This window comes from Protopterus annectens, chromosome 1.part0 (genome assembly GCF_019279795.1).
Source record: "Protopterus annectens isolate FY-2018-M chromosome 1.part0, PAN1.0, whole genome shotgun sequence".
Taxonomy (NCBI): domain Eukaryota; kingdom Metazoa; phylum Chordata; order Ceratodontiformes; family Protopteridae; genus Protopterus; species Protopterus annectens.
Genome location: NC_056725.1, coordinates 961,364,531 through 961,388,028, shown reverse-complemented (window position 1 = coordinate 961,388,028; position 23,498 = coordinate 961,364,531). Strand labels below are relative to the sequence as shown.

Sequence of the window (23,498 nt, the reverse complement as noted above, 5' to 3'; positions counted from 1 at the left end):
TACCTCCTATGAGCCTTCCCTTATGGCCCATAAACTCTGTAAGGCCTTTCTAAAGGGCACCTTATTACTCCGGCCTCGTGTGTCAGAACCTATCATGCCCTGGGATCTAAACTTTGTTTTGCAGCCCTTACTTCCCCACCTTTCAAGCCGGCTGCCACCTGTGAGTTGAAGTTTTTGTCCTGGAAGACAGCTTTCCTAATAGCCATCACATCAGCCAGACGGGTGTCCGAGATTCAAACTCTCTCCATCAAACCCCCGTATTTAATTTTTCTTAAGGACAGAGTTTCTCTTAGACCTAATCTGTCCTTTCTTCCCAAAGTAACATCTACTGTTAATCTCAATCAGTCTGTTGAGCTGTCAGTGCTCTTCCCTCAATTCTCGAACAAGGCAGAGTTTAGATTTCATCATCTGGATGTGCACAGACGATTACGATTATATCTACACAGGACCAAACACCTACAAAAATCTGACCAGTTTGTTTCCTTTTCAGAAAATAGAGCGGGTTCCCCTATTTCCAAGGTTACCATTTCCAGATGGATTTCGAATTGTATTTCCCTTATGTATTCTTCACCGGGAAAAAATCTACAGTTTCCTGTCAAGGCTCACTCCACTAGGGCTGTTTCTGCATCTATGGCATACCATGCCAGACTATCTTTGGATGATATTTGTGCTGCAGCCACGTGGGCTTCCCCACACACTTTTATTACTCATTACAAACTGGACGTGGCTTCTAGGGGCCGGGCTTCCTTTGGTTCCACAGTCCTCAGGAGTATCTTCCTTTGAGCCTCCCAGGATAGAGGTGCTGGGGATGCTGTCCCGCGAGTAAGAATGTAGGCGAGATTGGACTACATAACATCAAGACGTTATGTACTCACCATAACATTCGATGTATGTAGTCCATCTCGCCTCACATTCTTACGTACCCTCCCACCTACCCCCTTCCTGGAGGATCTGAAGGTTGGGATTGGTGCTAGAGTACCCTTCAATGGTGGTTTGTTTTTCTTATTCCCCGTGTTAGTGTTCTACCTTATTGGATTGTTGTTATGCATGAGGTGTGATTGTTGGATTCGCAGCAAACTAGATCTGGGGTTATGGAGCAGTGCAGCATGGGATACCTGCTTGGCCCAGCCAATGGGAGACTTCGAGCTAGTAAATAAAAGTTGGCCGAGTCGGAGCTGATATTCGGCTCCGAACCCGCGAGTAAGAATGTGAGGCGAGATGGACTACATACATCGAACGTTATGGTGAGTACATAACTTCTTGTTTTCAACAGTAGCAAAAGTCAGATAAAAATACAAATGACTCCGTAGCTCTACTCACCCCACATCCATTCTGAAACTTAGTGGAAATATTCACCCTAACCTCAGACTAACACATCAACTACCCACCATGGCCAGTCCATTACTTTCCAATGCTCACAATGCAATTTTCCAATCAGATAATGAATCTAACCTTATTCTTTTTAACATTAACTTCAGAAGTGTCTGCAACAAAATTCATGATATCCATGCATGTCTATATTTTTACTCCCCAGATATTCTAATCGCCACTGAAACCTGAAATAACTGACAACAGAATTATTCCCGCAGGTTTCAAATTACCCAGAATGGACAGAAGCTTAAATGAGCAGGTGGTATTGCTATTATTTATAAAAAAAAACCTTGGAAAATAACTCCAGCACGTGTAAATGTCCCAAAGTTTAATAATGCTGAAGTTCTGATTGCATACCTCAAAATCAACCAAAAACATCTATATGCATCTCAGCAGTATACATCCCACCAGGCAACAACATTACCACAGCTGAAAATATACTACACTGGATAGCTGACTAAATCCCATAGGAAACCTTCATTTTAGGTGACTTTAATACAGATTAGTAATCCATAAAGAACCGCAACCCCAAGGACTCTAGTCACCTATTTGGCTTTGTCCAACTAATAAGCTCCACCACCAGAATCAACAAAAGCACTAACAGGCAGTCCATACTGGACTGGATATTGACAAACTCTGTAGTATAAATTCCTCTGATTGTTTGCCATATACTACAAGTAACTACCTCCCAACCTGTGTAATAAGACAAGAACAAGGTTTACCCAAACAAATAATCTATAAATAAGTATGTAATTTAAGCAAATTTGACAAAGACACATTTATTACAGCTCTGAATGTATTAAAAGTAATAACCCTGGATAAAGCAGTTACTTCAGTTACGCCTTCCTACAAATACTAAATGACTTGGCACCAGCTATGACAAAAAGGGTAAAAACTAACACAGTACCATGGCTGAGAAAAGAGACCCAACAGCTCATGCTGCAAAGAGAGAGAAAGCATGGGAAAGAATTCTATAAGAATAAAACACCAAATGCTTACCAACATTTTTGAGATCTTAGAACTGTACAAAGATCCTTATTAAATCTGACAAGAAGTCATACTACAGTAATTTCCAACAAAAGCACCAAAACAACCCCAAGGTTTTTTTGGTCCTCTGTAAATAAACAATTACACCCTGGCCATACCATTGCACCTTGTCCTTCCACTTCAAATAACTGAGTCCATTGCCACTCAGTTCAGCACTTATGTGGTCCAGTCAGTTCTGTCAGTAATTAATGACTATTTCACTTCATCTCTCCAACTTCCATGTATTCTCAAAAGCACACAGTCTTTTAGTTTTTATCTCATCCCAGCATCAACCATAAAAAAGTTATTAGCCAAATTAAAAGTAACAACCTCAGCTGCCAATAAACCTTCCCACTGAGTTCCACAAAATAGATGCAGAAGTACTAGCCTTCCATGTCTTCATTCTGATCAGTCGGTCAGTATTTGAAAACTATGTCCCATCCATCTGGAAAAAAAATCCATTATATACTTTCTTAAAGGAGGTACTTCAACAGTTAATAAACTATATAGACCTATTGCTATTCTATCACCCCTCTCAAAAATCCTCAAGAATTGTATTCACTCTCAGCTTATGAAACAAATAACCAAACACAACTTCCAGTCCAACACCCAGCAGGGGTTTCAGGCCCAACCGCAGTACTACTACTGCCCTCCTCAACTTCACCAACATAGTAAATTAATACAGAAACAAGGACAACTTTATTTCTTCAACTTCCTTGACCCTTCCAAAGTATTTGACAGTGTCCCACTAAAAGTCCCTTTCTGAACTTGCAACTGTAGGTTTCACTTACCCTTCCTCCCTCCCTCTCCTGGTTTCACAGTTATTTATGTAGTTGTTGGCAGCCAACTAAATGGCAACAAACCATTTCAACTAATCTCTGTTAGTGTTCCCCAAAGGTCAATACTTGCCCCCCTTCTGTTTAATAATTTCATAAATAAACATCATACTGGTACAAGGCTTGCCACTCTCTCAAAATATGCTGGTGATTCAACCTGTATTTTGTTATGGATGGGGCAAAGCAGATTGCAGAAAATCACTCAAAAATCTTTCAGTGACATTGAAATATGGCTAAAAACTTCTAACTTGCTTCTTAGTGCCAAAAAAAGAAGCTTATGCGCTTTGCTCCAAAACAACACCTTAACCAGAAACACACATTTCATATCACCTCAGTTAATAACACAAAAGTAGGAACCATAAGCCAAACTAAACTACTCTGAGTCATAATAGATGACAACCTCAAATTTCATTACCACATACTTCACTCCATCAAGAAAACTCCCCCCCCGGGGGGGGCTGAAAGCAGCATAGTTTCTCTGCTCTGCAGTTCTATAACTGTTCTGACAGGGTTTATTTTCAAAAATCACCAAAGGTAACTTCAAAGTAACTGATTTATAAACTGAAACTTGAAAGCTTTCTTTTAGTATATTTTTCAATACACAAACTTTATATTTTCCTGTCAAAATTAACAAGAAGAAGAAAGGGAGAACTACATCTGAAAAAAAGATGAGCCTTCTGAAATCTACACAGCAGGACAACTCTATAAAGGAGGAGATGCATTCAAACATTCAAGACCTAATAACAGAATTTGAGAAACTAGATACAAAAATGGGCAAAATTAAGGAATATTCAAATAAGCAAATTGAAATATTGAGTGATATCTTAAAACAGCAAAAAATCCAGATATCGGCACTAGAAGAATCAGTGTCAGATATCGACTGTATACTGATAGAGGGAGAGAAAAACATTGAACATCTTCTACAACAGAACAACAAACTTGGGTTCATAGGTTAGTACTAAGCTAACTGCCCTTGCGAGCCATTTTAAGCCTAGCCAATTATCCCTTGTGAGACTCAAACACTGCGCCTTGTGTTTGTAAGGCAAGCACCTTAACCATTAGGCCACAGTGGATGATTTAGAAAATCGGTCCAGAAGAAATAATATGAGGATCTATGGTATACCAGAAGGAATGGAAGGAGATAATGTAGTAAATTTTTTAACAGCATGGCTTCCCAAAATTTTAAATTTACCAAAGGCTCTCTCATTTGGCATCAAGTGAGCCCACAGATCACTACCTACAGCCCCATCCAATAACAAGAATATATATCCAAGATCTATCATTGTAAAACATATCTAGCCAGGACAAAGATCTTATTTTAAAATCTGCTTGGGCTGTCTTTCCCTTGATAATTCAACTTTGTGTGTAATACATTTTGGATGTTTAACTGGTGTTCCTAGCCTTCCTTGCTGGATTTGGTCTTTGCTGGTTTTGTCAGTGTTCCTGTTTCCCTTGATAATAAATGACCAGATAGTTAGCTTTGATGATGGACTACTCCACGGCTGTTCTTGCAAAAAAGAAAACTTTCATTCCCGTATTAAAACACTAAACAAGCTGGTATCAAGACACAAGTGACATATCCTGCCAAAATAAGACTCCGCTTGCCAGAGGGAAAAAGAACTTTCGAAACCCTTGAAGAAGCAAATACCTTTATAAAGAAGAAAAACCTGATGAATACTGAACAAATGGATGCTACTTTTACATTAAGACAAGCAACAAAACCTGACTGGTCTGTGAAAGAGAAAAAGAAGTCCAGAGGCAAATAAATTTACTTGATTTTCTCTTAATTTCGCTAAATACATACTCTTTGATCTTATAAAAACATCTACAAGGATAAATAAGCTAAAAACTTTGTTCCTTATTCTTTACTTGTCGTTAATAATTTTATAATATAACTTAATAAACAGTTACATAAACCTAAATCAACAAATATGACAAGTGTTGTAGGATATTTTGATAATACACAAGTTACTATACACTAATAATTTGCATCATCTAAGCTTCACTTTGATTACTTACTCTAAATATTTAACGAGTGGAGGGGGCATCATGATTGTATGTTGCTGACATAGACTGTAATGTCTTACATGCAAGTACAATGATTTGTGAAATTATACTCCAGTGTGTTTCTGCTCTGGATTCATGAGAGGCTCTAAAGGCTTTTATTATTTACTGGATGCTGTTTATATTCTCTGCTTAGGGATATTTGCTGTGGTGGATGCTTTTTTGACCTGTTTTGAACTGAAACTTGTATGGTATGGTTACTTTTGATTGCTTGGAGTTTTTTGTTGCTAATTTTGCCATTTTACATTAAAAACAATTGTTCATGTTAAACATGGATGTTTAATACATCTGCACGTGTTTTCTAAGTAATCATTCCCGCCCTTGTACCTTAAGTCTTCACTTGTAACCTTTTGGAAACCGGCTCTAGATATCCACCTTCATTTAAGGCTTCATTTCCACATGGGAACAGCTGTGACACCTCAGAAGAAGTTACAATTGACCATTGAACTCTTCTCTGACTTCAGTAACCTCCAGACCAACCGGAATGCAACGGAAACAGCATAATAGCTCAACATAAAACAATCCTGTATATTATAAAAGAAAACAAATGTAAGTGATTCTTTTGGTCCTTCCAAACAAGTAAGGGCTGAAACTTAATGGAAAGCGTATTAAAACAGTACTACACAGCGATTTATTTCTCTCACTTGTTACCATAACTGATTATACACTTTCATCACTGTTGCCTGCATATAAGAAATCTGTAGTACTCATGTCTCATAGATGCTGTACAATTTAAATAGACTTGTACCTTTAGATTTAAAATTATAGTGGTCATTCCTGTTTGCTTCACAGGTACATATAACCCTTATAATGAGCTGAGGAAGTTTAATTCTTTAACAATGTTGTAGACTCACGTGAACTGCTTTGCAACAAGATAGACGTTTTAAACTTGTTTGATAGCTTAAGGAACCACAGATGAAACGAAACAAATATCAGCAAACAACCAGAACAAATTTCAGTGAGTCCCAGCTCTACTTTCCTTAAAAGTTTATTAAACACAATCCAACTTCTCTTTCTCTAGCGCCTCGGCCACAGCCTTTACAGAGTAAAAGATCTTTTTTACTGTGTAAAGGCTGTGGCCGAGGCGCTAGAGAAAGAGAAGTTGGATTGTGTTTAATAAACTTTTAAGGAAAGTAGAGCTGGGACTCACTGAAATTTGTTCTGGTTGTTTGCTGATATTTGTTTGATAGCTTATTGCATTATACAAACTATGATGACATGGTCTAATGTAAAATGTGTAAGTTGATTCTGTTTTCAAATGAGATATATTGTTTTTAAGAACAACAGACCTATTTAACTCCATTTTATTTCAAGATTCTGCAGTCTGTATATTTGTCTGTTGCTGCCTTTGTTATTATCACTCATCAGTAGACTAACAGTAACAGTGTCATCTCTTAGTTTCAGCTTATTGCCTTGATTGATTATCCAAGTATTTATAGAAACACAAATCTACTTTGAATTGATAGTATGCTGGTCCCCACCCCCTTTTTTCAAGAAGTTTCATACTGCCATGGCTATATTTACCCATAAGATGCACCTTATTATTTCTGTCAATAAGTAATATACTATAAATATAAACAAGTGAAACAATACAACATCCATTTCTATAACACATAATAGAACATTGTACCACATTGTTAATACAATTGTCTATAGTCTATGACATAAAATAAATACTTATACAAGCAATTATATTTTTATTGTTGATAATATTGCAGATACTGATGTTGGTTATTTGCTGTACCTTGCTGAACTTAGTAAAACATTTATAAGGTGTGATTTTACTAGCCAGCATTCAGGTTTTTAAAATATTAGATTGCAATGCAACACGTACCTCAATTCATAGTCAGGTTGCATTTTACATACTCATGTTTTAAAAGTTTAATATTTCCAAGATGTTTAAGCACAATAATTCTAGGGTGTTATACCTTGTATGGAAATGCTTCAAACAGTTTGCTAGATTACATAGGCTCTACATTATCCCTGTCTTTCTTCTCCAAATAATAGAAAACTATGCAGTAGCAGAGATCTACCCTTTGGGTTGGCAGATCTGTGGCTTATATGTAATGAATATTAAGCCAGGATCATTAGTTTCCACGAAGAAAGTCATTAATGTAAGTAATATAGACATTTTTTTATTAGTTATAGAAATTCTGTCCATAACAAATTTTGTTTCAACTTGTACTACAAATCTCTTTGGAAATCATTATAAATGTTTTGATACTACCCAATACATTAAATGTTAACATATAAATGTTTATCAATAAATGTAAATGGGCTGAATAACCATATCAAAAGAGCAAGTATCTTTCCTTACATAAGGCAGATATAGTATTCCTTCAAGAGACTCATCTAATATCACAAGATTTAAATAAGCTTATACTAAAAAAAATATAAAATACTGGTTAGCTCCCAATTTAACCAAAAAAGAAGAGGTGTGTGGACAAAGATGGAATGCAAACATTAGCAGTAATTAAACTTGAAAAAAGTACTATTCACTTATAAACTCGTACTGGATTCCAAGAATTGGTACAAATATGGTAAGGAAGTACTTAGACACTATAACCTTACACTCTAGAGGAGAAATGATATGTGCAGGAGACTTTAATTGTATCCTTTCTTCTAGTGAAAGAACGAATACTAAATCCTTTAAAATTGCCCCTGTAGCAAGACACTTTCACAATACATCAGTATGAGAAATTTAAAAGATATATATCATTTAAAACTTCCCTCTTCCCTAACGTTTTCCCACTACCCATAGATTTGGGACACTAATATTGACAAAGTTTTAATATCAAACTCTTTGCAATCAAAAATAGAAAATGTACTTTTAATATCCTGCCCCCTGTCTGACCAAAACACCATTGCTTTTAATATAACTTTTCACAAAGGAACCTTAAATCATTGCCAAATAATACCAGCTTATATTACAAGTATAAAAGGCTTTCAAGATTAGATGCTAACTGAAATAAATCAATTTCTAGAGAGAAACAATAATGGAGAGGTATCAGACACAATTTTAAGGGGCACTCTAAAAGTTGTGTTATTTGGGAAGGTTAAAAACTGCTATTTACAAAAAAGAAAAGAATGGGATAAAAGATTAGAAGATATTCAAAATGAAATGGATAATATAAAACGTAATCTTATAATCAAAGACAGAAAAGCCATAGATCATATAAACAAACTAATCAAAGAATACCAAAACATTTTGCAGCATAAAATATCTATAAGTCTAGAAAAAAACAAACTATATTCATATTTTATCAATCCTAAAAGTTTACATAAAATTGCAGTGAGGTCTAAATGTTTAAATGAAAAGAATCTTATAAAATAAATTATATGTGTGGAAAACAAGAGGAAAATAAAAGCTTCTGATATGAACAACATATTATACTGTTTCAGGAAACATTATGAGAACATAAATGCCCCTAAATCAAACATCGAAAATGGAACTCTTGATAAATGCTTAATACATAATATCCCAAAGACTCTAACCCCTGAATACATAGCCAAAATTGATAGACCTTGTACATATAAAGAACTAGAAGATAAAACTAAGAAATCACCAGGTTTAGATCTGATTCCCGAAATATATAAAATCCTCCCTGACAACATATTAAAAATATTAAGTATATTTCATGAAATTAATAATACGTTTATTAGTCCACCATCATGGAAGTACTCTCTCATTTCACCTGTACTTAAACCTAGTAATCTACTTCTTGTTCTTATAGACCCATCTCACTTTTAAACATAGATTATAAGATTTTTATGAGCATAATGCAAATAGAATTAATTCCATTATACCTACTCTAGTTGAAGAAGACGAGACAGGTTTTATAAAACATAGAGAAGTCCAAGACAACACAATAAGATTTGTATCCCTAATAGACATAGCAAATAAAAAATGAATTAACTATAATGAGTCTTGATATAGATAAAGCATTTGATTCACTTAGCTGGTCTTACTTATTTAGAGTATTAAAACAGTATAACTTTTTTCCAGACTTTCTAAAACTAATTACAAAGCTTTATGAAGACTCTGTCTCTTTTGTAAATTTTTTTTTCTATCTTCTCCCTTTAAACTGATAAAAGGCACAAAACAAGGTGGCCCCCTTTCTCCCTTAATTTTTGCATTAGCCATAGAACCATTGGCTAATTATATTAGAAATAACCTACATATAAAAGGTTATGATCTCAATAATGACCTATCCCCAAAGAGTCAACTATTTGCAGATGATCTATTACTAGCTAGTAGAGACATTAAAACATTTTTGGACCACCTACTTAATGCTCTAAACGTATTTGAAAATTTGTCAGGATTAAAATTCAATTATAACAAAACCCAAACTCTCTTAATAAATAAAAATGTAACTGCTAAAATGAGAAACTATAAACACTTATAAAATTTGTCAGGATTAAAATTCAATTATAACAAAACCCAAACTCTCTTAATAAATAAAAATAAATAAATAAAAATGTAACTGCTAAAATGAGAAACTATAAACACTTATAACATTTGTCAGGATTAATATTCAATTATAACAAAACCCAAACTCTCTTAATAAATAAAAATAAATAAATAAAAATGTAACTGCTAAAATGAGAAACTATAAACACTTATACATTACCAACGTAATCTTGCCTCTCTGGCTTTGTCTCCAAACCTTCCAACCTGGGCTGACCCTCTAATATACTTATTCCTAAACTTGTCCATCCTTGTCACACCCAGTGCAAATCTTAACATCTTCAACTCTGCCACGTCAAGCTCTGACTCCTGCCTTTTTGTCAATGCCACTGTCTCCAACCCATATAACATAGCTGGTCTCACTACCCTCTTGTAGACCTTCCCTTTCATTCTTACTGGTACTAGTCTGTCACAAATCACTCCTGACACTCTTCTCCACCCACTCCATCCTGCCTGTACTTTCTTCTTCACCTCTCTTCCACACTTACCATTACTCTGAACTGTTGATCCCAAGTACTTAAACTCATTCACCTTTGCCACCTCTACTCCCTGCCTCCTCCCCATTCCCCTATCCTCCCTCTCATTCACACACATATATTCTGTCTTAGTCCTGCTGACCTTCATTCCTCTTCGCTCTAGAGCATATCTCCTCCTCTCCAGGGTCGTCTCCACCTCTTCCCTACTCTCACTACAGATCACAATGTCATCTGTCCATGGGGACTCCTGTCTGATCTTGTCTGTCAAACCTGTCCATCACCATTGCAAATAAGAAAGGGCTCAGAGCTGATCCTTGATGTAATCCCACCTCCACCTTAAACACATCCGTCACTCCCACAGCAGACCTCACCGCTGTCACACTACCCTCGTACATATCCTGTACCACTCTTACATACTTCTCTGACACTCCCGACTTCCTCATACAATAACACAACTCCTCTCTAGGCAACCTGTCATATGCTTTCTCTAAATCCACAAAGACACAATGCAACTCCTTCTGACCTTCTCTGTACTTCTTCATCAACACTCATCGCATCTGTAGTGCTCTTTTTTGGCATTAAACCATACTGCTGATCACTAATCATCCCCTCCCTTCTTAACCTAGCTTCCACTACTCTTTCCTATAACAAACTACATTACTACTTGTCTGATTTAAATTATTACTAATCTCAAACATTACCCCAGTTTGAACTCTTTCTTGCAGCTATCATGCTATAAATACATCAACTGTTATTATATTTTGTTTTTCTATTCAATAGTCAATTTGTTAGTTTCTCTCTTGTTTTTTTTTGTGTGTGAAAATGCTATGTTCATGTAAGAAACTAAAAATTATGTCAATAAGCTCATGTACAGATGTTTTACCCTGCAATTATAAGTGTGCATCACATGTAACTTAAATGTGGAACTTTTCTATCCAGGCCTTTGCTGAAGATTGGTGTAACCCAGTCAGACTTTTTCCAGTCAAAAAAGATAAATAAATTACTTTTCTGAGTGATTCCCCAGGCTGTGTTTAGTACAGCTATTTTGTACAGAATAAAAGACTTACTGGTGGAGTTCCTAAACAACATGGAAAAGTACAATATAACATGCACAAATGTCCAGGTTTGGCAAATGTTACATACAGATAGTCACCATGGCAATGCACTAAGTCCCAATGCATCTGCTAGGTCTTTTGATAAACAAGTCTAATTAATGTCTGCATTGTTCTTGGTCAGTTGTATGTTACTTCCATACATTTTCCAAGCATGCTAATACAAAATGTTTTGCTTTAGTTTAGTCACAGTTTAAACTTTTATTGATTGCCAACAAACGTATTGATAATTGTATCCTAGGAAAGTAATTACCACCATGTGCTGATTTTAGTTCTTGTTTTGTGGAAGTGTCACACATTTCAGATTTGTATACTATCCTCTGAATAAAAGAACAGCACAATGTCAGAGCCTGTGTTAGAATTGATAGTAGCTGCTTTACATACAGAGCAGAAACATGCAGTAAAGCACAAAGGTCTTGTCCAGTGAGGTGTCTCATCCTATATACCATCATGTCTTGTATTCATCATATTTTACACTTAATACATATGCTGACTTCTTAAAACTTATTTAGACTATAGAAAAAAATCATGATGTCATCACAGTGCCTAAGGAAATTAAGCTTCCTCCAACTCTCATTAAGAGCAGTCTGTAATGTTGTATGTGAATATTTTGTGCATTTTCCATATTGTTTAATGAAGGTCAAGTCAACAGCTATACTCTATAATCTCTTGGTCTGTCTTTTTAAATCAGGCCTTCTTTAGGTCTGAATTGCAAGAGCGTTTTAATTGTAAGGGAGTCCTGTGCCAAGTTTGTGCATTGAGCCTGATTTGCTGGCTTGTAAAGGGAGCGTGTTGCTGACTTGGGTACATGCGGGATGTTACTGCTCATGAGTCCATGATATTGGCAAAGTATTACACCCCTAATCGTTACTCGCCTTTTCTCTTTTTCTGTTTTGTGTATAAGATCAGGATTTTGTCTGAGTGTTGGTGAAACTGTTCAACAGGAAGCCATTTAGTTCAGTACTCCTTGAAAGGTCAGCATGAGTTACATTAAAATACTCTTCTACACGCTATAAAAGCAAAGGGGAAACTGATATTAACCAAGTTATCTGCCCCTTCCCCCATGGGCAGACAGCCTACCTGCTGCTTCTTGTAAACATACACCATCACCTTTTTCCTCTGTGTTAGGAGAAGCAAAAGAGACTAAGATTTAATTTATTTCAAAACAGCGGTCTTGTCAGACAATTTCTGTAAATTATAATATGTGGTACTGCCTCAGAGGTTGTGGGTCGTTTCTTTTTGTTGTGGTTGGATTGCTGGAGACAGTGCCACCTGGTGTTTTGTCATCGCTTTCCTCTGAAATAGTCGGAACACTTCGAGTAGTGCCATCTTTTTGAGATGATGGCTGCTGCACTGCTAATAATTCCACTAATCCTTGTGTCGTTTGTACTTCTGTGAAGTTGCCCTTCTTCCCTGAAGCAGTGTAACTGACTTTTATCCATTCAGGAATATATTGTTTAAAAGTTACTGTATTTTGCAGAGTCTTGTTGCTAAAATGATCCAACTCCATTTTCATCAGGTCTGTGCTGAAAAGTCCACCTCAGAGTAGTTGTCTGGCTCATGACATTCTTCTTGCATCTTTCCTGGTTGCCATAATAGCTGTAGTACTGCTTTCATTTGTTTATATGTAGCAAAATGAAATATTAGCTTCCTGGGTTGCTTTACCGTTGTGACTTATCCAGGAGCAAATAGTGTGTGGACCATCAGTATAAATAAAATAGATTTTAGCAAGTCCTGTTTCTTGATCATGTAAAGTCCAAGTACATTTGACACAGTGACTTCCTTTCAAATTTTCAGGTTTATCAATCAACTAAGTATTCTTTCTTCAGAGTATAGCTTCTGTTTGTCTCATTCCATTCTCTTTTATGGTTGAGTGAGCTTCACTCCTTCTGCCACTGCTTGACTATTAGTTTTCTTCATTTTGGTTGAAATGTCTAACAGGATGTGAATGCATATTAACCACCTCCTCCTGTCTTGCTGCAGTGTAAAGCATGCATTCCTCTATTTTGGCATGTGTCAATTGGTTCTGCAAATGTAATATATAGTCTAACTTCTTAGTGGCTGATGCAAATAAGGAAACAGTCTCTTAAGTCTTACGTGGCTAACAAGGATAGAGACACCATCTTAGGATTTGCAGTTTCTCTTTGCTGTTGCAGTTGTTTTAATGTAATGTTTTTTAGTGTTTTGTTATTCATCATATAGTTGATGATCCTGAAATGAGTGCCACTGAAAAACATTTTTGTCTTAATTTTAAAATTATATCAACTTGTGTAATGGAATTGCTGGCATACACATGGCAGGACATGGGGTCTCCTGTGTATCGACACTGTTTTATTTTGGTGGCTGACATTCTACATAATGTGGTCTTGTGCACAGTTATCAATGCTGAGAGAGATGGTGATGACTTGTCTTGATCTGTTACTGTGTGGTAATATATACTGATATATAATGTGTGTGTGCTCACACACGTGCAAGGATATGTTGAGGGAATGTTGTCTAACTTTCCTGCTGAGGTGTAGTAAGACTAAGATTTCCAGAGAACCGAAGTGTGTTGCTTGCAGGAAGGATGAAGGTTTCATTGTTTAGAAATTGTAATACTTTAACAATTTAGTAATTTGAGGGGGTTTTAGTAGAGCAATAGAACTGAGATCTTGAGGGATGTAACACCTGCATTTGTGTGTGTGTGTGTGTGTGTGTGTGTGTGTGTGTGTGTGTGTGTGTGTGTGTGTGTGTGTGTGTATGTATGTATGCACGCATATGTGTACAGTTGTCTGGGTTTCAGCTAAGTTGCCAGTTGAGGGAAGTTCTTTCCTCAGACTCAAAAGCTAGTATTCAGTATGCCAGGACTGACCATGTCTTTTATTAACGAGTCAACATGTTGCAAGTGGACAGTACATTATAGGCGTTTATTTATTTATTTTACATTTGTTGACTGGGATAATCCGACTGGATACATGTCCATTTTCAGCGAAGGCCCGGGGAGAAAAGCTCCACGTATACAAATTTTTAATAAACATAAGGTTTCTTTTATTACATAGGAAACATACAAATTGTTATCTATTACAATGAATCAAGAATACATAGGTAGTTTTAATCAGAACACTTATATCAATTTCAGTTCGTTAAGCCTCAATACAGAGGTAAATAAGGTTTCAGTAGATACAAAGGGAGGAGAATTATTAGGTAGATAGATCAAGTAATAAGAAGGGTCATGGTGTGTACCATGGGAAACAAATGAAAGAAGAGAAGTAAGATTTATAAAGAGGGTAAGAGGTAATTAATCCGGGAATGAACATTGGCAGAGCCAGTGTGATTTGAAATATTGGAGTAGACTTTAAAGAGGGATAAGGAGGTAATGGTAGTAATGCTAGAGGGAAGAGAATTCCAATTTTTAGCAGTGACGTTAGCGAATAGAGCATCACCTCCTGCATTATGGGATTTGACATTTTGAAAAAGAAGCCTATCTGCGGAGCGTAGGCTATTTAGGTTGTTATATGGTGTAATTAGGCCATTTAGTGCAGGAGCTTTATCCGGATGTTTAAGTATCTTAAATGCCTCAATAAGTTGATTTTGCTGGAGAAGGTTTGGGAGTTCTATCCATCCAAGGGTTTTTAGGTTATTACAGTGGTGCGTTCTATGTGGAGTGCCAGTGGCAAATCTGGCAATGTGATTATATGAACTTGAAAGTTTATTTAGCTCACTTTTATTAAGCTTGGTGAAAACTGGGGATGCATATAGGAGAGTAGATAGTAAATGAGTGCGGGCAATGGTTGTTTTTGACATTGGGGTTAGAAAGGCTTTGATTCTATATAGTGACCCTAGTTTCTTGTTCACGGTTTTAATAGTATTATTAATATGTGTATCAAATCTGAGTTTGTTGTCTATGGTAACACCTAGTAGCTTAGTATGGGGGTCAGGTGAGATAGTTGTCCTATTGTTTGATTGAATGGTGAAGTCAGTAAAGGGAAGTTTTAGGGTTGGATGAAAAAGAAGCAATTTGTTTTTTTTTTGGATTAAGAAGTAGCTGTCACCCTGATAACCAGTTTTCCACAGCTGTGAAGCAGGATTGGGTTTTGGCCAATAGATTCCCTAGAGAAGTATCGGAGCAGACTAAGGTCGAATCATCGGCATATTGTACACAAGTTGCCTCAGGGATAGCTTTATGTAGGTCATTAATAAAAACTGAAAAAAGAAGTGGGCCCAGTATGGACCCTTGTGGAACCCCTATGGTATTAGGTAAGAGTTCAGAGAGTTGATTGTCCCAGAGTATGGCTTGTTTCCTATTTGAGAGGTATGCACGGAACCAGCCTAAGGTTAGGTTGTCCAGTTGTAAGGTTTTTAGGGTATTATGAAGTAGTTGGTGGTTGACCATGTCGAAGGCTTTAGAGAGGTCCGGAAAGAGAGCGGATGATATTTTTTTGTTATTACGGTTAGTATTAATTGTATCCGTAAAGGAGAGTAGAGCAGTAGTTGTGCTGTGGTTAGGTCGAAATCCATGTTGTGAGTTGGTAAGTAGATTATTCTGAATAAGATAGTGAAGGAGTTGTTTATGTATACATTTTTCCATAATTTTGGCCAGAGGGGACATTATGGCTATTGGCCTATAGTTAGATAGATCCATGGAATTACCTCCCTTATGAAGTGGTATGACGTGGGATGTTTTCCAAATTGAGGCGATGTTAGATTCAGAGATGGTGCGATTAATTGGTATGGATATTGGGTAGGCAATGACATCTGAAGCTTTTTGTAAGTATTCGGCTGGGAGGAGGTCAGCGGAGAGGGTGGTAGGTTTAAGCTTTTGAAGTAAGGATCTTATAGTAGACGTGGAGACAGGTTGTAGATTGAAATTAGGTTTAGTTTCTGGATTGACTTCATTCACAGAACAATGGGTAGCTGATAGTTGGTTAGCTAAGGTTTGAATAGTGTTCGTGAAGAAAGAGTTGAAGGTGTTGGCTACTTCAATTAGGGTTTTATCAGATACCTGTTCTGGGGTAGGAGTAGAGGATTTGCCTGGGTGGAGAAGATTATTAAGACCAGCCCAGAATTTTTTAGGGTTCTTTTGGTGTTTGTTTTGTAGTTGGCTGTAATAAATTTTTTTGTCAGCTATTACTGATTTTTTTTGTTACATTTCTTAATTGCTGAAATCGGATGTGGTCTTGGGGTAGTTTGGTTGCTCGCCATGTATCCCATGATTTGTTTCTGTTTTTCATTTTAGCTTTAGTTTCATTTGTGAGCCAGGGTGCAATGTTTGATTTCGTTTTGATTAATCTTTTAGGGGCATGATTATCGAGTATGGCTAGGAAGGTAGTATTAAATATTGATACTGCGTCTTCTAGGGGGAGATACTTTAGTTTTGTCCATTTATGGGCTCTGAGTTCTTCCTGAAATTTTGAAAGGTCAAATTGCTTCCTATTTCTAATTGACCTGTACATAGGAGTTGTTTTGAGGCCTATATTATTTTTCTTTATATACATAATTAGGTGATCGCTTAGGTCATTTGGAGCAGTCCCGGCCTTATATGATTGAGGTTGGCTATTTATTAGAATCCAATCTAAAATACTTTCTTTTTGATTGGCATTTCCAATTCTGGTGGAGGTATTTATGATCTGGGTATACCCATGAAAGTTGATGTGGATGGGGTGTGTTTCTGAGGAGCATAGGTTCCAATCAATATTGACGTCACCCATGATGATGGTTTCTTGGGGGTAGTAGTTAGAAATCCAATTCTTTATTTAAATGTAGTTTTAGGGCAAGTATTTCCGCATTAGAGATTTGGGGTGGTTGCTTGGTGTTGAAGGTAACATTTAGATTATTGTTATAGAGCACAATAATACCACCACCCTTTCTTTTCATACGGTCGACCCTATGTATATTATAACCGGGTGGTAGGATTTCATTGTCTTTGGGTCCTGGTTTTAGCCAAGTTTCAGTAATACATATATCTGGAAGGTGAGTGGCTAGGAGGGCGTGCAGGCTAGGTACTTTGTTATTGATACTTCTGATATTTAAGTGATAAATCTGGAGGGAATTGGCTGACTTAGGCAAGGGTGATGGGCAGTTTGGAATGGTATCAGTTGTAGGGCCAGGATTAGGGTGAATATCTCCATATTTAATGATGTTTCTACTGAGGTACTCTAGTAGTTTAGTTAGTTTTATTAACAGCTTTTGATTTTGTCTGGATTTGGGTTGATTAGGATTGATTCTGAAGTGGTAGTGGTGTATATAATTGGGACTAATGCCACCTAACTGTTGGAAGTTTGGTCTACTACTAAATTTTACTGGAGGAGTATTGGTACTACCTCTAGGGTAGGGGTACCCTGAGTATGGCTGGTCTTCATATTTAGTAGCTAGGTAAGTGATAGTTATAAGTGGGGTGATAAGAAATATAGTTATTATTATTGTCATTGACTTAGCAGGTCGAGTGGGTTGCATATTTTAAGTAGTGAGCTGTGAAAAATTGGGATATAGATGTGAGCAAAGAGTAATAAGGTATATCGCTGGGGGTGGAGACAGAGGGGGAATTATGGGACAGGGTGTAGTTTAGGAGATAATTAGGGGGCGTGATTACTTGGCTATAAATGTAGGGGTACTGGGGGCGGGTGGGATATGGGGGCAGGGTGGGGAGCGAAGCGAGCCCGTGCGCAGCGAGGGCGAGCGGAGCGGGGATAATCCAGTTCCAATGTTTTCTAATGGCAGGAATTTAAGGAAAGTACTTATGGTAGTTGGCGTTGTACTAATGCTATGTATTAGAGTGAAGCTACAGAGTGACAGTTTAGTATGTACTCTGTTTGCTTTTACTGGGATTTTTATTCTACTATTCTTTAAATGTAACCAAATTACGTGGTTGTAGGATGTATGGGATGCTATCCTTTAAATTGAATCCAGTACGCTAGCTAGTATATTTTAAACTTTGAGCGTTACAAACAATTCAACAGTAGCTTCTTTTCATTAGGTAGTTTACTTTTAGTTTAGAGTAGTACCTTAGTTTAGCTTAGTTAGCTGTCTATATTTATTAGACTGCAGCATAGGGTTAGCGCTTGCTTGTTACAATGTTCAGGTCAAGCGTTTCACTTTGGTGGAGCTGTAGAGTAGGATGGCGTTGGGGCTGAGAGAGGACGGAGCCCAGTGATACCAAGCTTCCCGTCTGGATTCAAGAAAACATAGCAAATTCTTATGAATTAAAAGTTCTGTATCACTTCTGTGATCGGATCTTTTGGTTAAAGTTTAGAACATAGGTGCTTTTTGCTGACAATGGTTGCCAAACTATACTTGGCATTTTATAAAGAAGCTAGTATAACACAGTCATTAACGTGTTAAGGTCAGGTTGCAAATTCAGGTTACTTTGATTTGAATCCCATTAGTTTACACTTGCATGTTTTCTAAGAAAATTACCACCTTACTTGTATTCCTTCTCACACAGCCTATCTGGACCTTGCCAAGGCCTTTAACACCATCCCCCACTCTGGAATCATAGATAAACTTACTAAGCTGGGCATAAATCTCTACGTCACTCGATGGGTTGCCAACTGGCTTACTGACAGAACCCAAGCTGTAAAAGTAGCTGACTCCAAATCCAGCTCCAGACAAGTGACAAAGTGGAGTACCTCAGGGTTCAGTCCTGGGACCACTCTTGTTTGGCATCTACTTCTCTGAAGTACAGGCCAACACTAAGGGACTCTGGATAACAAAGTTCGCAGATGACTGCAAACTGGGAGCCGTTTTTGAATCCCCAAATGATGTGGATATTCTACAAAAGGGCCTTACAGAAACAGATGCCTGGTGCCAGAGCCATGGGCTCAAGATTAATGCCAAGAAATGTATAGTTACCCCTTTGGAAAAAAACATGTACCCATGAATTACCACATAGGTGGCAGGACACTAAACATCGAAAGTGTGATGAGAGATTTAGGGACACAGGTCGACAGTGGTCTCACGTTCGATAACCACATCGCCACAACAGTTAGGATATCCTTCTATGTGGCACACCTCATCACTAAGGGCTTTCATCCATATAAAAGGAGGTCATTGTCCCACTGTACTCATCCCTCATTAGACCCATTATAGAGTATAATGCCCCGTTTGGTATGTACCTCACAAGACATCTGCAACAGCTGGAAAGGCCACAGAAATACCTCACTAAAAGAATCACAGGCCTAAAGCAGATGCCATATGCTGACCGTCTAAAAAAACTCCAGCTATACTCGGTGGCATATAGTCTACTCAGAGGCGATCTCCGCTTAACATACAAGGCCATGTCAAACCCTGAGCTGTTGGACATACTCCACTTAAAGAAATCCCAATCCCTCAGAGCCACACACTCCAGGGATCTAAACCTTGTCATCACAATGAACAAAACATGCTGGAGGGATAGGTTCCTGACCCAGAGACTCCCCATACTCTGGAATAGACTTGCCCATACATGTCAAGCAGAGTGCCTCATTGGCCCTCTTCAAAAGGAACCTTGATGATTGGATGGGAGATAGGAAATTCACCCCGGAGATCATGTCAGCCGCCCTGCTAGACAGGGGTCCAGAGAAGTAAATATTGTGGGAAGAAATATCCAGGGAATTGTTATGGCTAGGCTTACATAGGCCCTAGGGCCAATAGCCTAGTGCCAACCTATGAACCTAAAAATAACACTTAATGGCGAGCATAGTAGAGGGTCTGCTTGGAGAACAGGTTTGTAAATATATTAAAGGAGCTAAGTATTTCAGTCTAGCGGATATTTTTCAAAAAGAGCTAGCTAGCATTACCCATTCTGCCATATTCTGAAGTTATGAAGTGTATAATAATGCTATTGGGCAAATATGTTTCAGTCATTGCAGGGCATTCTTCCTCAAAACACGTTCTTCTGCTTATAGTTTTGATAAGTCTCTCTCTCTCTCTGCTTTCATTATAGCCTGCAAGGGAAGACGGGAAGGAAGAGAAGTCTGATGAGAAAGCTACAGATATAAAGGAAGATAAGGTGGACTCGGACGAAAAGATAGAACCAGAAGAAGCAAAAAGAGAAACCAAAGAAGTGCAGACAGTTCATACCAGAATGGAGAAATCACCCAAGAAGACCCCAAAAAAGGTGAAAACAGTACCGTGTAGGGTGGTGCTTTTGGATGGCACAGAATATCCTTGTGAAATAGAGGTAAGGAAGATGAATGAAGCAGTTATTTAAAGAGCAGTGGTCACATACATTGATGCCTCACTAAAACATCATGGGCAATGTACTATAATTTAACAATGTTAAAAATTCGTCTACAGAAAATGAGACAATTTAACAGTCAGCTGCAGTGTGTTTGCAGTTTTTACTTTAATGTATGCAGTTACCTTGTAACTGTTAAACAGTAAATGTAGAAACATGTATAATGTTTTGTATAGTAATGTTATTGTTTTTATACCAGTGCTGGCATTTCACTGTTATTACCAGTATGTTTATTTTTAAAAATGTCACTGTTTGATGGCACTGTATTCTTAAAGGAGCAATGTTTTTTTTTTTTAGATTATGCATTGTTTATCATTGGGACATCTCGTGTCTTTCTTGGTTTGCATAGAACTAAGATTTTAAATTTATTGTGTGCTCTGCTTTCGCTGGCTTAGGCTGCAACATGAAGAGCTAATGACTTGTTTTAAAGCTAATTTTCTTGCCTTTCAATAACTTCTGAATGGTGACGTGCATTAACAGTAAGTTGTTGCTTTAGAGAATGCTCAGAATGCACTTCTCAGTGGTGAGAAGTGAAGCAGAGGCTGTTCAATGTTTATTTATGGCTTTTACACTTTGTTGACTGGGTAGCCTGTTTTCAAGGGAAGCGTAGCCTGTTTTCAAGGGAAGCCTGAGGTGGTATTTCATACTGACTAGAGGGAAACTGAACAGGGCATTGGGGTACTTCCTCTACTCTTTGATAAGTGCCATGGGATCTTTTTTTTCTACCTGAGCTGCCACTAGCTGTGGGAGATGGGGTCTCTGTTTTAACTTCTCATGTGAAGAACAAGGTGTGTGGCAGTTTAATGTAGAAGGAATTTTAGAAGTTCATGAGACGCTTTAAAGACAAAGTAAAATGATACTTTTTGTTGCTATAAAAACCACGGCTTCTGTAATTCTACTAGATGTACTCTTGAGTATATGAGAAGTTTACATAGTTCTGTTTCATTTGTTTACATTTTTTTTGTAGTTTTCTTTGTGCAGTAATTACAAAAATGTAGTCCAGCGATTGCACTGATTTTTGGTAGTCAATAACAATATAGCATGCTCAAGTAATGCTGCATATTTATTTGCTTGTAGAGTTTTTGGTATGAATGTTGTTCTCACTGTGCTCTCTCTAGCTTGTACCTACTTATCTTGTTGCTGGCTTGAACTCCCTTGCTTTGTTCCTGTTTTTGGAATCTTACATTTCCTTTGTGTCTTTTACTTGAGTACTTCCCAATTACATTTTCTTTCAGCTTTGGATCACGACTTCTGTTTTCTTGTCCCCACTTTATTATTCTCTGTCTTCATCTTCTGAGTTTCAAATCTTTTAATACTTTACCTTATTGAGGCATAGTAACCTTTCACATTGAGTTTTCTTTCTTTCCTCTTCCCAGTTTCCACCTTTCATCTGTGTGTGTGTGTGTGTGTAGCAGCGTTTATTTCCTTATCCCTTTGTCTGTCCTCCTTTGATTATTGGCCATGTCAGAGGCATAGATCTTATCTGTTGTATGTACTTATTTCACACATGGGTTGCTGTCATGCCTTCCTTGCCCATTCACATCTCAGAACATTTGAAGATGTGCATTATCCTCTGGTCTTTTTTATTCCTCTGCATTACCTTGCCTGATGGCTCCACTACCAGCAGCCAGTTGACCCAGTTGCTCTGCAGGGACAGGTATTCCCAAGCTAGGCAAGAATACTGTGGCCCATTTGCTCCTACCTGGGAGCCTTGTCAGCCCATTGTTTCCCCAACACTGAATTGGGTGATAAGCTTCCTGGCCCTGAGGAGCAGTCAAGTCTCTTCCAGGCAGAATATTGCCCTCCCCCTTGACAGCATGCTGAGCTGTACAGTTGCGCCCCTCTGAGGTAACCTGTACTACAGACATAAAATACACAGTGTTAGCACAGACTGTCTGTCTGTACTTCATGGGTGACTCACCTGGTGTTACTGCTGTATGCCAACCAAGTGATGAGCCCAAGCCGCCTCCTTCCCCTCAGGTCAGGCAAGCCAGCAGCATTTGCTTACTCCTGTCCTCCCCAGCAAGGTCCTGTGGGAACCTCAGCTTCTAGTCGAAGTTGGGTCACTCGCAGCGTAGTCTGGGGTTAGTCTGCCTGTGCCACAGAGCTGTCTATCCCCATTTCCACTTGGCCACATCTCTGACACATACTGTACTGTAAACCAAAAAGTAAGCACCCTGGTAGTTGGTCTCCAATCTGTTTATTGTATAAAAACATCATTAAGCACTTTCATGAAACACAGTTGACTTCATCAGAAAAAAGGACTTTTCTTAAAAAGCAGTTTAAATAGGTTTAAAACGGCCATAAATTGTTAGAAAAACAACCAATAAAGCTATTAAATTAGCATAAATCATGAATATTGATGTTTAAAATAATCAGAGTAGGAAAACCCATTAGGTCAATATTATTCACTATCATATTAGTGAAACAATAAAACAAATGAATGGACTTAGACTTTTCCTGCTTTTTCTTTTAAAACTGGCAGGATAGTCAAATAATCATTTAACCCTGGATGTACATTTGCAGCCAACCTTAACTGCCACAACAGCTCTTTTTTACATAATACATTTTGCCAATCCCACACTCTCGAATCTACTTGCACAGTATCCAGAATGGTAAACTTAAACCCAGAAAAACCTTCACACTGTAAACTGTCTAAACAAGGCATTAATTTATCTTTTATTTTTTACATCATATAGATGCTTATATATTCTGGAGTTAAGAAGTCTCTCAGTCTTTCCAACATAAAATGAAATGCAGGTATTATATTCCTCGAGCCATACTAGTTTGCTGGAAAAACAATTTCCTTTCCTGAAAAACAAAGTATTACCATTTTTATTGGCCAAGGTAATAGAAGTACTCTGTAGAATGTAATGGCAATAAGAACATCTACCTCAGGGTCTGGTACCATTTAGGTTGCTGTTAGCTCCACCATTACTAACTTTCCTTTCT

The 23,498-nt window shown here is 37.6% G+C and overlaps 1 protein-coding gene across 21 annotated transcripts in view; it reads left to right on the top strand.

The window, feature by feature from the left end:
* The window catches only part of EPB41L2 (erythrocyte membrane protein band 4.1 like 2), a 2,741,769-nt gene that overhangs the window by 881,725 nt on the left and 1,836,546 nt on the right, over positions 1-23,498 (top strand). For all 21 annotated transcript variants that reach the window (XM_044064528.1, XM_044064527.1, XM_044064516.1 and 18 more), the window contains one exon: positions 20,253-20,489. In XM_044064528.1, the coding sequence (XP_043920463.1) occupies positions 20,253-20,489 (237 nt within the window). The remainder of the gene's footprint in view (positions 1-20,252; positions 20,490-23,498) is intronic.